Raw genomic sequence first — 14,997 nt, 5'->3', positions numbered from 1 at the left:
CAGCAGAGCTCCTCAGGGATGGACCCCCAATTCCCTCAGGGCAGCAGAGCTCCTCAGGGATGGACCCCCAATTCCCTCAGGACAGCAGAGCTCCTCAGGGATGGACCCCCAATTCCCTCATTAGAGCAGAGCTCCTCAGGGATGGACCCCCAATTCCCTCATTAGAGCAGAGCTCCTCAGGGATGGACCCCCAATTCCCTCAGGGCAGCAGAGCTCCTCAGGGATGGACCCCCAATTCCCTCAGGGCAGCAGAGCTCCTCAGGGATGGACCCCCAATTCCCTCAGGGCAGCAGAGCTCCTCAGGGATGGACCCCCAGATCCCTCATTAGAGCAGAGCTCCTCAGGGATGGACCCCCAGATCCCTCATTAGAGCAGAGCTCCTCAGGGATGGACCCCCAGATCCCTCAGGTCAGCAGAGCTCCTCAGGGATGGACCCCCAATTCCCTCATTACAGCAGAGCTCCTCAGGGATGGACCCCCAGTTCCCTCAGGACAGCAGAGCTCCTCAGGGATGGACCCCCAATTCCCTCATTACAGCAGAGCTCCTCAGGGATGGACCCCCAATTCCCTCAGGACAGCAGAGCTCCTCAGGGATGGACCCCCAGATCCCTCATTAGAGCAGAGCTCCTCAGGGATGGACCCCCAATTCCCTCATTAGAGCAGAGCTCCTCAGGGATGGACCCCCAATTCCCTCATTAGAGCAGAGCTCCTCAGGGATGGACCCCCAATTCCCTCAGGACAGCAGAGCTCCTCAGGGATGGACCCCCAATTCCCTCATTAGAGCAGAGCTCCTCAGGGATGGACCCCCAATTCCCTCAGGGCAGCAGAGCTCCTCAGGGATGGACCCCCAATTCCCTCAGGACAGCAGAGCTCCTCAGGGATGGACCCCCAATTCCCTCAGGACAGCAGAGCTCCTCAGGGATGGACCCCCAAATCCCTCATTAGAGCAGAGCTCCTCAGGGATGGACCCCCAATTCCCTCATTACAGCAGAGCTCCTCAGGGATGGACCCCCAGATCCCTCATTAGAGCAGAGCTCCTCAGGGATGGACCCCCAGATCCCTCAGGTCAGCAGAGCTCCTCAGGGATGGACCCCCAGATCCCTCAGGGCAGCAGAGCTTCTCAGGGATGGACCCCCAATTCCCTCATTAGAGCAGAGCTCCTCAGGGATGGACCCCCAATTCCCTCAGGACAGCAGAGCTTCTCAGGGATGGACCCCCAATTCCCTCAGGGCAGCAGAGCTCCTCAGGGATGGACCCCCAATTCCCTCAGGACAGCAGAGCTCCTCAGGGATGGACCCCCAGATCCCTCAGGACAGCAGAGCTCCTCAGGGATGGACCCCCAGATCCCTCAGGGCAGCAGAGCTCCTCAGGGAACAAACGAGCTGGCAGGCAGGCACTGAACTATCCCTGTGCTTATGCCTGGCTTTCCATGCTCACTGTGTCTTTTTTCTTTATTTTGATTTTGCATGGCTTCCCACTGCCACAGGGCAGGGTCAGGCCCTGGCCCAGGTGCCCAGAGCAGCTGTGGCTTTCCTGGATCCCTGGCAGTGCCCAAAGCCAGGCTGGACACTTGCTCCAGCCTGGCCTTGGAGCACCCTGGGACACTGGAGGGTGTCCATGCCCATGGCAGGGTGGAAGAAGCTTTAATGTCCCTTCTCACACAGACCATTCTGGAATTCTGTGGTTCTGTGATTTCCCTCACGTCCAGCACCTTGGTCAGCAGCAGGATCAGTCCCAGCAGGATCAGTCGCAGCAGGTAAGAAAGACAGAGCTGGTTGATGAGGGTCGTTTGTCCCTGGCAAATTCCAGGTGCCACGGTGTAGGCACAGTGGTGGCCTGTGGGCACAGTGGTGACGGCTCAGGGCTGGCAGGCACTGAGCTCTCCTGGCTGCTGTGCCCGTTTCAGTCCCTGAGCTTCCCCTGCCCTGGATTTCAGGGCTGTGTGTGGGAAACTGCCCTCACTCTGTGACCTCCACCTTTCCCCCTGCAGTGAGGAGCCCAGCTCGGCGGGTGCCCTTGGTCCCTCAGGGACACCCAGACGGGGGCAGAAGGGACGAATCCAGGCTCAGACATGGATTCTCTCAGCCTGCACTGCTCCTTTGAAGTGAGCAGCAGCTTTGGGAGCTGCGTCTGCGCTGCAACCAGCGAGCAGCATGTTTACAAGAGAAATCATTCCTGCACTCTGGGGGATCAAAGAGGAAAAGCAGAGATCTCCTGACACTTCCAGGGGTGCTTTCATTGAGGTTGAGACACAAAATCCAGGGTTGTAGGGGGAAATACCAAACCCCTGTGAGCCGTGGCTGTCGCGCCCTCCATGCCGCAGCGAGGTCAGGGTCCTGCCCCATGCCCTGCCCCTGTGCCCCACGCTGGTGCCCCAGCAGCGATGGCAGCAGGGTCGGTGTGGGCACAGCTGTCCCAGGCCAGTGGCTGTGCCTGGGGCTCCTGTCCTCACCGAGACCCCCACCCAGCATGGAGAGTGCCTGCAGCCCCTTGGAGAACAGGTACAGCCTGAACATGGAACACAGAGCAGGTACAGCCTGAACGTGAACACAGAGCAGGTACAGCCTGAATGAGGAACACAGAGCAGGTACAGCCTGAATGAGGAACACAGAGCAGGTACAGCCTGAATGAGGAACAGAGAGCAGGTACAGCCTGAATGTGGAACACAGAGCAGGTACAGCCTGAACATGAACACAGAGCAGGAACAGCCTGAACGTGAACACAGAGCAGGAACAGCCTGAACGTGAACACAGAGCAGGAACAGCCTGAATGAGGAACAGAGCAGGTACAGCCTGAATGAGGAACACAGAGCAGGAACAGCATGAATGAGGAACACAGAGCAGGTACAGCCTGAATGAGGAACAGAGAGCAGGTACAGCCTGAATGTGGAACACAGAGCAGGTACAGCCTGAACATGGAACACAGAGCAGGTACAGCCTGAATGAGGAACACAGAGCAGGAACAGCCTGAATGAGGAACACAGAGCAGGTACAGCCTGAACATGAACACAGAGCAGGAACAGCCTGAACGTGAACACAGAGCAGGAACAGCCTGAATGTGAACACAGAGCAGGTACAGCCTGAACATGAACACAGAGCAGGAACAGCCTGAACGTGAACACAGAGCAGGAACAGCCTGAATGTGAACACAGAGCAGGTACAGCCTGAATGAGGAACACAGAGCAGGAACAGCCTGAACATGAACACAGAGCAGGTACAGCCTGAACACGAACACAGAGCAGGTACAGCCTGAATGAGGAACACAGAGCAGGTACAGCCTGAACATGAACACAGAGCAGGAACAGCCTGAATGTGAACACAGAGCAGGTACAGCCTGAACATGGAACACAGAGCAGGAACAGCCTGAATGTGAACACAGAGCAGGTACAGCCTGAACATGGAACACAGAGCAGGAACAGCCTGAACACGAACACAGAGCAGGAACAGCCTGAATGAGGAACAGAGCAGGTACAGCCTGAATGAAGAACACAGAGCAGGAACAGCCTGCCCTGGAACACAACCCCTGGCTGGCACCGAGAGGGGCACACGCCTGGGGCCGGCTGTTCCCCTTCCAGCGCCGGTTTCTGAGGCTGTCACGGCAGTGGTCCCACAGCTCCTGTCCCACCTGGCTCTGTGCTAGCTGACAGTGTCCCACCAGCCCAGATTCCAGCTGGGTTCCAGAATTCCAGCGTTTGGATGCTTCCGTGCATCAATACCCTGGAAATGACACCAAATCCTTGGCAATGTTAAAAGCACACATTTATTACTCCACATGTGCAATGGCTTCCGACGGTATCTGCAAAAACACAACCTTGTCATAACTTAAATATTCTGTGATGTGGTAAAACTGTCATGCAAGAAAATTACAGGAATGTATTAACATAAAATACAAAGATATATTTACATATATCTGCACTGAAATAATTTTTAAAAATACCTTCCCAAGGCAGCAGGATTTCAGCACTGTCCAGGGTCAAGTCCATATTACTGGTATTTTTGCTATTATTTTATTACTCTTAGACTCTTTTTAGCAAGCTCTGGAGTAATAGAGAATTGGCAACAGAAGAAACATCAGGACCTGACCTGCCATTTGTCTTCTGCACAGAATTCCCAGTGAAGGCTGTGGAATTCAATGCAAACACTTAAAAATATGCAACTTTGCAAAATTTTGTAACACAACAGAGATAAGAAAACAATCTCATGGCAAGTGATTAAAAGAGAATAATTTATAGGTGCTGTAGACTTTTCACAGCTGATAATGGCACACACTGTATAAATCTGTCATACAAAAAATACAGGTATTTAAATATTTATGTACAGAAAATTCCTGTGTTCTGGCTGTAGTGGAGGTGTAGCCCAGAGCTGCTAGTGACACCTTCCAAAGTGGGACGAGGGACCAGGGCTCTGTCACGACTTCACTGCGAGGTTTGCTCAGCAGCAGCAGCCAGGGCTCAGGCAGGACAAGGGCACCAACAGGGGCACCAACAGGGGCACCACACCCATCCTTTGTCCCCATGCCCAGCCCAGCCTGTGCCAGCGGCCCGGGACAGGGAACACCCACGGGAGTGGCACAGGGAGGAGAGAGGATAAGCCCCCAGGACTGCACTGTGGGTGGGGTGAGCCAGACATGGGACACCCCGGCAGGAGCCACGAAGATGTATCAGGACCAACAGCACTCAGCTGGGCTCAGCTGGCACTGGCTCCTTACAGGGACACAGCAGTGGGGACACAAGAGGGGCTCAGAGTGGGGCACGGTGGGGCAGGAGGCCCCAGAGCACTGAGTCCCTCCACAGGGGTTCTGACAATAACACTGAGCTGTTTCCTACCACTTGTCCCTTTTCCAACTGCTCTTTTCATGCCATTTCTCCTCCAGGGACTGAGTGCAAACAGGTGTCAATGAAACCCTGTCCCCCAGGGGCTCTGCTGAGGTTATGCCCAAATATTATTTGCGACCAAAACCGAGCACTTCAGCGATGTGTCCACGGTGTCTCTCCCACTCAGCACAGTGACCCCACAGCTCTGTGTCCTGGTGCTGTTCTCAGGGATTCAGGTTCAACAGTGTTCCCAGCACATCTCTGGAGATGCACTGCTGGATTCCAGGGGTGCTGCCCAGGCAGCCAGGATCCACCCAGAGTGTTTCCCCTGGGAAGGAGCCATTCCCTGGTGTCCCCCCAGAAGCTCTCCTGGTTTCTGCCAGGTGCTGCTGAGCTGTTTTGCACAATGACTGGAGAAGAGGGGTGCTGCAAGGGGAACAGGTGACTGACAGAGAGGGGGCTTGGGCTGAGAAAGGCTCAGTTCCAGAAGCAAGCCAGCTCCTCCACAACCCCCACCGCAGGGCCCACTTGTCTCTTGTCCTGAGGAAAGCGATGAAAGCATCAATTACACACGTCCTGTAACTGCCAACACCTCTCCTGGCCTGAGAGCTTCTGGCTGAACACGATGTATCTTCATCACTCATCTGTGGGATGGTTTGGTCAAAAAATCAGTGACGCTCCTCGTCATTCCGATAGTCCAAAATTTTGTCGTTATTTACAGGAGGTTTCTAAATAGTGCAATAGAATTCACTGTAAGACCCACACTGTTGGAGTAAATCACCTGTAATTCATAAGTCCTGAATAAATACATGGTTTGAGCTTCATCTGCTGTGCCAGGGTAGAGCTGGTGTTCCAGCTGAGACACAAGGTGAGCGCAGAGCCCTGGGGAGAGGACCAGGCTGCCCGTGTGGAGAGCAGGGGCTGCTTAGCACAGCAAAGGGGCCAGAGCACGAGGCCCACCTGCACACAGAGGTGAGCTCTGACAGGTGAGAGAAGGTAATGAGGCCTCCCTGGTACCCAGTAACGACACTGGAAGTTACTGGGGGCAGAGAGGGCAGGTTCCCCCAGCACAGCCTGGGATCAGAGCCAGGGTAGGTGCCCTCCTGTAGCTGGGAGAAGGAAGCAGGAGGACACACCGATTTCAGCCCTCGCTCACTGACTGGCCACAGCCCCTGAGCTGTCATTAACACAGCTCCTAACGAGGCACGGGGTGTGCAGGACCCCTGGCTGACACCAGGGACCCTGGGCCTGACAGCATCTCCTGGCTCTGCCCTGAAAATAACCATGCAACTGGACCCAGAGCTTCAGCTCCCCTCCTCCTGCACACCCCTCAAGACTTCCATGAAAACACGTCTCTGCACAAGTGCAGCCACACACTAATTCCCACATAAAACTGTGGGAGACACACACGCTGTGTCCTTGCCTGTGCAATTTCGTACCATTCCGCCTTTCTGGTTTGTTCATGGAAACAAAAACTGCAACAAAACTGGTCCTGACAGAATCCAATCTGTTAAAATTATCTCCCAGGCATTTCTGCATTAGGAATACCCAGCAAGGATGCACACACTGCAGCCTCCCAGCGTCTGGCAGCAAACAGCTGCTGATGGTTTGATGGTGACTGTGGTCCCACCACGCCCCTGGGCCACCAGAGCAGTCGTGTGGCACCAGAGGGCTTGGGCTCAGCCACAGCAACCAAAACCCACTCTGCAGCAGGCTCAACAACAAATACAGCAAAGGCCCCTGCAACAAGAAAGGCAATGCCCACAGCTGGAGCAAGGGAAGATTTCCCATCTTATCAAGAAGTTAAGACAGGTATTGGCAAATTATATACAGTACTTGTACTTTACACTGAAAATAAAGCAAATCAAAGGGTGAAATACGATATTCCTGTCTTCTATAACCAAGCAGCCTTGCAAGGCCACCCACTCTGCCTCCAACAAAACCTCAGCCTGCGATAAACTGTGTCCTCTGAACCTGGGCACATGGAGCCAGACCCTCCAACCCATCCCACAGCTCCTCACTGCCCGCAGCAGCCACGTCAAGGAAGAAAACATTTTAAATGCATTCTGCATCTCAAATACGCCTTGAACCATTACCCAGCCCCTGAAGAATCCATGGAGTGCACAAAAAAAAACATTTATTTGCCTTGAATGGGGAAAGGAACTGACAGGTGACACGGGGACAAGGAGGTGCCTGGGACATCCCTGTGCTGCAGGACCCAAGCAGCTGGAGGCTCCCAGGAGCTGGTGCCAGAGAGGCCCCGGGGCTGCTCTGCTCTGCACAGGGATTGCCCATCCCCAGAGCAGCATTTGTGAGCAGTGAGTGCCACAGTCAAACTCACGCCACCTCTTGGGCCTTCCTCCCTGCTCCGTGTCCCCCTGCTCCTTGTCTCCCCCCGTGGGACCCAAGGACATGGCTTTATTCCCTGTCCTCTCACTGTGCAGATCAGCAACCTGATATTAAAACAGAAGGACTTAAATAAGTTGATCTCCTCCCCTGACAAGTTGCATAGGCCGTATCTTCCCCCGACAGGCAGCCACGGCTCCGGGCTGGCGATCCATGGCCCGGGGCAGTCCTGTGGGAACTCTGGCTGGCTCCAGCCCCAAAGGGGAGCTGGGCTGGCGATCCATGGCCCAGGGCAGTCCTGTGGGAACTCTGGCTGGCTCCAGCCCCAAAGGGGAGCTGGGCTGGCGATCCATGGCCCGGGGCAGTCCTGTGGGAACTCTGGCTGGCTCCAGCCCCAAAGGGGAGCTGGGCTGGCGATCCATGGCCCGGGGCAGTCCTGTGGGAACTCTGGCTGGCTCCAGCCCCAGAGGGGAGCTGGGCTGGCGATCCATGGCCCAGGGCAGTCCTGTGGGAACTCTGGCTGGCTCCAGCCCCAGAGGGGAGCTGGGCTGGCGATCCATGGCCCGGGGCAGTCCTGTGGGAACTCTGGCTGGCTCCAGCCCCAAAGGGGAGCTGCCGGCGGCGGGGCGGGCTCGGGTGCTCAGCGCACCTGAGGGCAGGTGAGGGCGGGCGGCCTGGCCCCGGCCTAGCTGCTGCCCGAGGAGCACACGGAGCTGCACATGTGCAGGGGCTCGGCCTCGGCCTCGTCGGTGGTCTCAGAGGCAGACACGGACTCGCTGGGCTGCTCTTGGCTCTTCTTTAGCCTGTGGGGGCAGAGGAAGCAGGAGTTACGGAGCTGTCCCCCAGGCTGTCCCCCAGGAGCGGGCAGGGGGCTCTGGGCCCCGGTGCGCACTCCCTGCTCGAGAGGTGCCCACGGCAGGGCCACGGAGAACAAGGAGTCCTCCCCGAGCTCACAAACAGGTCGTGACAGAGCTCAGCGTATCAGCAAACCGCACTGAACTGCTCTGAAATGCCCCAAAACCTGCGAGGCTTCAGCCCACCCAGACCTCAGCCACGAGTACCCAGAGCACAGGCCAGCCCCTCCCCACTGAGCCTGCCCCACGCTCTGCTTACGGAGCAAACAGCCCAACCCTGGGCAAGCACTGCCTTTAATCCAGCACTTTCACTGCCTGCTTATTCCCACCAGGGACTTTTCCAGCCTGAATGATCCTAGGAATCCATTCTATGTGTTAAAGATCTCCACAACCATTGGTTGGTGAGTCCAAGTTTCCTTGCCTTTGTTTCCCAAAACACCATCTGCTAAAAGCAGGCTGGGTGAGGAGGTGCCACGGGGGAAAGGAGGCAGTGTCAACACACATGTTAAATCCCAGAAGTCTCTCTACAGCATATTTTATTTAATGGCAGTTAATAATCCTTGATCTTGCCTCCCTTTGTGGCTAGAGCCATTTTTCATACACAGGCAGCACCTGAGCTCCTCTGCTGACACCAGTCACCTGGGGCTAAGCCAGCAGCAAGGTGCTCCTGGCTGTCAGGCACTGTGGCACTGATTCCTGAGGGAAGTCAGAAAAAGGAGTATTTTTCCCTAAAAAAAGCACCCCACGCACTCACTTCTCTCTGTTGAAGATTACAAAGTCCTGCTGGATAGCTTCAAGGCATTCCTGGAGATAGTCATTTTCCTATTGAAGAAAAACAAAACATGCATGAGCAGCCCCATCTGCATCTCATTGCTGCCTGCAGCCCCCAGCACTCCCAGCTGTGTGCAGGAGCCTCCAGCTGTGTGCAGGAGCCCCCACCCCCCTGCACCTCAGCCCAACAGCTGGAGGCAGCAGGGCCGGCTGCCGTGTGGCTTTCACCAGGGGCTGGTGCCATCCACGGCAGCAGTTTTCTATAAAACACTGATCACACCGTTCCTGACATAGACATAACTTGTTTCTCCATGTATCCTGTATTTTGGGAGTGCTGTCAGCCCAAAGGGAGCTCAGGCAGCGTGGGGAGAGCGCAGCACACAGCCCACGTGTGGGAGTCGCTGCCAAGGCACACAGGGAGCTGCTGCCTTGTGCCCAGCCTGGGGCTGTGCAGGGACAGGGGCTGAATACACCGGGCTGCCCGGACCTCTGCTGCTCATCTCACTTCCCAAAGCACCCACTACCGTGAAAGGTTGGTCAAACTTCCAGAAGAGGAACACGTGGTTGTTGAAACGACTCCATGGGCAAATGTTTTCATCAAAATGGACCCGTGGTGTGCGTATCCACACCGTGGCTCCCGTGGTGTGCGTATCCACACCGTGGCTCCCGTGGTGTGGGTATCCACACCGTGGCTCCCGTGGTGTGGGTATCCACACTGTGGCTCCCGTGGTGTGGCTATCCACACTGTGGCTCCCGTGGTGTGGCTATCCACACTGTGGCTCCCGTGGTGTGGGTATCCACACTGTGGCTCCCGTGGTGTGGATATCCACACTGTGGCTCCCGCAGTGTGGCCGTAACGGCTGCAACACCCGCCCAGATCCAGCCTTTTCCCAGCTGCATGTTACCCCGGGGAGCACATACAGACTGGGAGCTGTCTTTGCTGTTATCCCTTGACTTGTTCTTTGCGAGCCTCTTCTTCTTCTTGTGCAGGGGCCTCGACTCCAGAATCATCTCCTCCAGCTCGAAGGTGGGGTCGCAGTGCAGGCGGCCCTTCTGCCAGGACACAGGACACCGCTCAGGTCAAGCACAGCAGAGACCCAGGAACCTCCTCCCCTCAGAACAGCTCTGCTCTCACAGCGGTTCTGCAGCGTGAGGAGCAGCCCTGCTCGGGACAGGGACACGGTCTCTCCTACTCACGTTGGGGACGAAGGCCGGCTCCACGCGCTTCTCGCACACGTCGCTCCAGACCACGCCCGAGAGCTGAGCCGAGGCCTGGATGTGCGCCAGGCAGGAGAAGCGATGCTCAGGATTCACTGTCAGCAGCTGGGGAGAGAAAAGCATTGCTGAGACAGCACTGGAGAGAAGAGAGTTCCTGCCAGAGGAGGAAGGCAAGGCAGCCAGCAGCAGCCTGCCTGGGCTCAGCCACGCCAAGGAGCCTTTCTGCTGGGGGGAACAGATAACTTCATTCCTAAGGAAATGTTCTGCAGGTACCCCAGCGCTCTGGGGGGACATGGGGGTCCCCTCCCGGCTGAGGGGGCTGCTGGCACAGGCCTGTGAGAGGATGGATTCCCTGGAAGCCCGGCTGCCCAGCAGATGGCAATGCAAACCCGCCGAATGCGCCTTCGCAGCCTCTGCCAGCAACTCCTCATTAATCTGAATCTAATTATGCAAATTGCCCACCCAACATTAACTCATATCAGAGGCACTTATTTGTTGCCAGCACCGGCTTTATCTTTCCCACAGCAAACTCACCAGCTACTTTTCAGAGTTCTCAAGCAAGCCAGAGCTAAACCAGCAGCCCCAACACATCCCAGCTTTCTCCAGCAGCAGCATGAGGAAAGCAGCAGAGCATTCCACAGAGCTGGCACCCCCAGCAGCTCTCACAACCCCGTCGGACCCTTCAGCCCCAAAGAACAAGCGAGAGGGAGCAGCCAGTGCTGCAGTGCAGCTCCACCTGAGCTGCCATCCCAGCCAGAGGTGCTGCCTTTAGGGGTGACAGTGACCATGGAGAGGATGGGATGCTGGAAGGCACAATTCTAGCCCAGCTGGGAATCTGACTGTCACACCAAAACCAGCCTCTTTGCTTCCTTGCTATCAAACATGCATCTTATTACAGGGATAATAAACACACAACACACATCATTAATCATTAATCCCAGACTGGACTGGGACCAGTGCCACCCCGCTCAACCAGTGCCACCCCTGCCATGGCAGGGACACCTCCCACTGTCCCAGGTGCTCCAGCCCCAGTGTCCAGCCTGGCCTTGGGCACTGCCAGGGATCCAGGGGCAGCCACAGCTGCTTGGGAACTCCATCCCAGCCCCTGCCCACCCTGCCAGGGAACAATTCCTAATTCCCAATATCCCATCCATCCCTGCCCCCTGGCAGTGGGAGCCATTCCCTGTCCCTCCATCCCTTGTTCCAGGCCAAGGGATGGCCTGTCCCTCCATCCCTTGTTACCAGTCCCTCTCCAGCTCTCCTGGAGCCCCTTTAGGCACTGGAAGGGGCTTTAAGGTCTCCCTGGAGCGTCTCTTCTCAAGGCTTAACATCCCTAACTCTCCTGGCCTGTCTTTTGTATATTATTATTATTGCTACTCTTATTATTCATTGTTTATGAATATGCTGATAATTTTCCAGCTAGTCCTGCCTGCACAGTAGCTGCCATCCAACCCAAACCCACCCCAGAAGGACAATTCATCCAAAACCCATCCAGCTCCAGCCCACAAGGGCCATTCACCTTGCGCAGCAGCGCGACCATTTCCTTGGACCAGGCTGACGAGTACTGGACGCTGACGGTGCTGAAGAGCTGCACCAGAGACTCCACGGGGTTGTTGGAGTGGATGTCGTACGGCCTCTGGGGACAAGAGCACAAAGGTGAGGAGTCCCCTCTCCCTCTGGGGCAGCCAGGGCACACGATCGAGGGCCGGGACGGCCGGAGCCCTACCCAGCCCCGCAGCAGCTCGTAGGCCATGATTCCCAGAGACCACCAGTCCACCTCGAAGGAATAGCCCGTCCCGCCGCTCAGGAAGGAATGGAAGATCTCCGGGGCTGAGCAGAAAGGCATAACACACAACAGGTTATTTGCTGTTCTCTGCTCCAGTCCTTCCTGTCAGTCAGAGCACTACGCTTACGGTGGTTTTTCTGCACGGCTGCCCGAGGGGAGGCTGCGTGAGGCAGGGGAGCAGCAGCCGTGTGCCTGCCCTCACTGGGAACTGGGATGTCAGCCACCTGCAGGGACAGCCCTCCCAACACAGGACAGCACAACCATGGGGCCCTGGGAGACACCAAGTGCAAGGCTGGAGCCAGAGAGGGATGGGGAGCACAGGAGGAGATGGGATGAGGAGGGCAGGGTGGGATGGGGGGGACTGGACAGGATGTAATGCAGAGGGCAGGACAGGATGGCATGGGCTGACATGCCAGTCCTGATGCCATCACACTGGGAGTTCCCTTTCTCAAATAATCGGGCTGTGCTGAATGACTTGGACACAAGCACCAATGTCCTAAATTAACTGGAGGGCCCTGGCTGGGGCAGCGTGTGCTGAGCACTCGGAATGTGACACAGGCACGAGAGCAGTGATTGTCTCTTACCCATGTATGGCTTTGTCCCAGCCAATGCTGTCGCTCTTTCACCGTCCCTAATGATGGTTGCAATATTAAAATCTGTTAAATGGGCATGACCTTAAATAAAGACACATTTTAAGAAGGAATTAATGGCAGTGCAGTGGCAATGCAGAGTCAGAACACATTTGTTTCATAAGCTTCTGCCCTCAGACTGGGTAGCACAGACACGGCCAGGTCAGGGTCAGATCCCATGGCATGGCCATGGGAGATCCCAAAGGTTTCCCAAGATTTGGGCTGTCCAGGAGAGTAAAGGGTAGGGAGCTTTGGGTTTTGATTTTGAATCACACTTGGAGCTAGCCAGTAACCCCCAGCAGCTTCAGCACTGGCCAAATTGCTCTGGCCAGAAGTTACAGGATTGAAAAAGACACCAGGGAAACACTAGCAGAACCACAGAATGTTTGGGTTGGAAGGGACTTAAAGATCATCTCATTCCAAGCTCCTGCCATGGAGCTGCCCTAGACATGGGTGTTCCAAAGCCACTGAACTGCAGTGACTCCAGATTCCCAGGGCTGAAGTTGGGCTGCCACTCTGTGCTGACCACAGCACACTGGACAGGCCAGTCGGGTGAGCATCCCCACATTAAAAAGCACAGGGATGTTCATCCAAACATGATCCAATAAAAACAGAGCAGATTTTCCCACATTTTCCCCAGGTAAAATGATACCCAGTACCCTGGGTACTATTTTTAAAGAATCTGTCCCTGGAATGAATGAGGGAGCAAACAAAGAGGAGCAGAGTGATCCTACCTTGTTCATCGAGGAGGATGTTGTCTGGTTTTACATCTCTGGGAAAAGAAGGAAGATTACAGCAGATGGAACCTCAGTCAGACCAGGGATGAGACTCAATGACAAAAAACCTGCAATTGTTTATCTATCAAAAATTAGGAACAAATAAAACAAAAATATTCTAACATGAGGCAAGCCCCTTTATGATGGACCAGAAATTGCTTTTCCTGGGCAACTTGGTGAAAAACTGGAAGGATTAGCCTCATTCCCAAGAAAAGGAATAACAATACTGGGGATATTTGTCTGAAGTCCTGGATGGCTTTAACACCTGCCCTGAAATGTACAGCCCCCAGTGAAGCATCAGACTCCCTCTGAGTGGTGGGGGGACCAGCAGCCAGGGGGTGGCCAGCAGCAGCACGGGCACCACGAGCCACCCCGAGGCCAGCAGGGCAGGTGCCAGCAGGCCCAGCAGAGCCCTGGAGGTACCTGTGGATGATGTGCTGACTCCGCAGGTAGTCGAGGGCCAGCGCCATCTCACAGATGTAGAGTTTGACCGTCTCCTCGGTGAACTGAACGTTCTGCTGCAGGTGGTAGCGCAGGTCACCTCCCAGGAGCAGGTCCACCACCATGAACATGTCCTCCTCGTCCTGGAAGGAATACCTGCGGGACCGGGGAGTGGCTGAGCCTCACGGGACTCACAAACCCAGCCTGGCTTTTCCCCTCTCCTAATCACGCAGCTCCAGGGAGAACTGCACATGGCCCCACCATGGGCACAGAACCCCAGAACTGTTTGTGCTGGAAAAGCTCTCCCAGACCTTCGAGTCCAACCATTCCCAGCACGGCCAAGGCCACCAATGACCATGTCCCCAGTTGCCACAACCACATGGCTTTTAAATCCCTCCAGGGACAGAGATTCCACCACTGCCCTGAGCAGCTGTGCCAGGGCTGGGCAGCCCTTTTGGATAGGAAATTTTCCCTAATTCCACCCTGAGCCTGCCCTGGCCCAGCCTGAGGCTGTTCCCTCTCCTCCTGTCCCTGTTCCCTGGAGCAGAGCCCGACCCCCCCGGCTGTCCCCTCCTGGCAGGAGCTGTGCAGAGCCACAAGGTCCCCCCTGAGCCTCCTTTGCTCCAGACTCAGCCCCTTCCCAGCTCCCTCAGCCTCTCCTGGGGCTCCAGCCCCTTCCCAGCTCCATTCCCTTCCCTGGACACGTTCCAGCCCCTCAAGGTCCTTGCAGTGTTGGGCCCAAAACTGAAGATGCAGCTTTGCTGCTTGCACCTTCACAATCAAGCACATCCAGCTCAAGATGCTCACTTTTTTTAAAATCAATTCCTACACTAAGCAATGCTTCCCTGAAAGAGATGAGTATCCCAGGTAATGCCTCCCTGCTCACCCTGTCACTGTCCCTGAGCAGCTGTGCCTTGTCAGCCCTCCAGCACAGAGCTCAGGCTCTGCCAGCCAGACACTTCAAAGAAACTTCACATTTTCGACTGCAAACAATCTCACAAAACCTACTTAAAATATCTCAGCCTATCTTGAAGATGAATTGGAAAACACAACTGCTAATTTAACCAGATAAACCAGAAAAAGAGATTTATATTTACTGTGGAGTAAACCGCCTCTCTAAATCTGCCGTGGGTCCCACGGGAGACTGACAGCAGTGGGGATACACCAAAACAAGTCTCATTGTTATATTTGGTGACTGCAGTTCCGAGGAAAGAGTATGTGGGATTGTATAATACTTATGAATCACTCACTTCTGCTCCCATCTTAAATGTAGGTTTATTCTAAAACTACGACTAAAAGGGTTTGCTACGAGAGCAAGTTCTCTACAGAATTTTATTGCTTGTCGGGAAAAACATTTGCAATTG

At 55.4% G+C, this 14,997-nt stretch overlaps 1 protein-coding gene across 2 annotated transcripts in view; it reads right to left on the bottom strand.

Annotated features, from left to right (window-relative positions):
* Positions 1 to 7,634: 7,634 nt before the first annotated feature.
* The window catches only part of STK32C (serine/threonine kinase 32C), a 72,393-nt gene continuing 65,030 nt past the window's right edge, over positions 7,635 to 14,997 (bottom strand). The window contains exons 4-12 of one of the 2 annotated variants that reach the window (XM_053984191.1): positions 13,616 to 13,789; positions 13,151 to 13,188; positions 12,372 to 12,461; positions 11,728 to 11,831; positions 11,521 to 11,637; positions 9,981 to 10,106; positions 9,705 to 9,836; positions 8,767 to 8,834; positions 7,635 to 7,961 (exon numbers count right to left, since the gene is read on the bottom strand). In XM_053984191.1, coding sequence (XP_053840166.1) covers positions 7,844 to 7,961; positions 8,767 to 8,834; positions 9,705 to 9,836; positions 9,981 to 10,106; positions 11,521 to 11,637; positions 11,728 to 11,831; positions 12,372 to 12,461; positions 13,151 to 13,188; positions 13,616 to 13,789 — 967 coding nt within the window. In that variant the 3' untranslated portion in view covers positions 7,635 to 7,843. Of the gene's footprint in view, positions 7,962 to 8,766; positions 8,835 to 9,704; positions 9,837 to 9,980; positions 10,107 to 11,520; positions 11,638 to 11,727; positions 11,832 to 12,371; positions 12,462 to 13,150; positions 13,189 to 13,615; positions 13,790 to 14,997 lie in introns of those variants that run through there. The other variant, XR_008438190.1, reaches the window with a different exon arrangement.

This window comes from Vidua macroura, chromosome 8 (genome assembly GCF_024509145.1).
Source record: "Vidua macroura isolate BioBank_ID:100142 chromosome 8, ASM2450914v1, whole genome shotgun sequence".
Lineage (NCBI taxonomy): Eukaryota > Metazoa > Chordata > Aves > Passeriformes > Viduidae > Vidua > Vidua macroura.
This window is presented reverse-complemented; position numbering and strand designations above follow the sequence as displayed.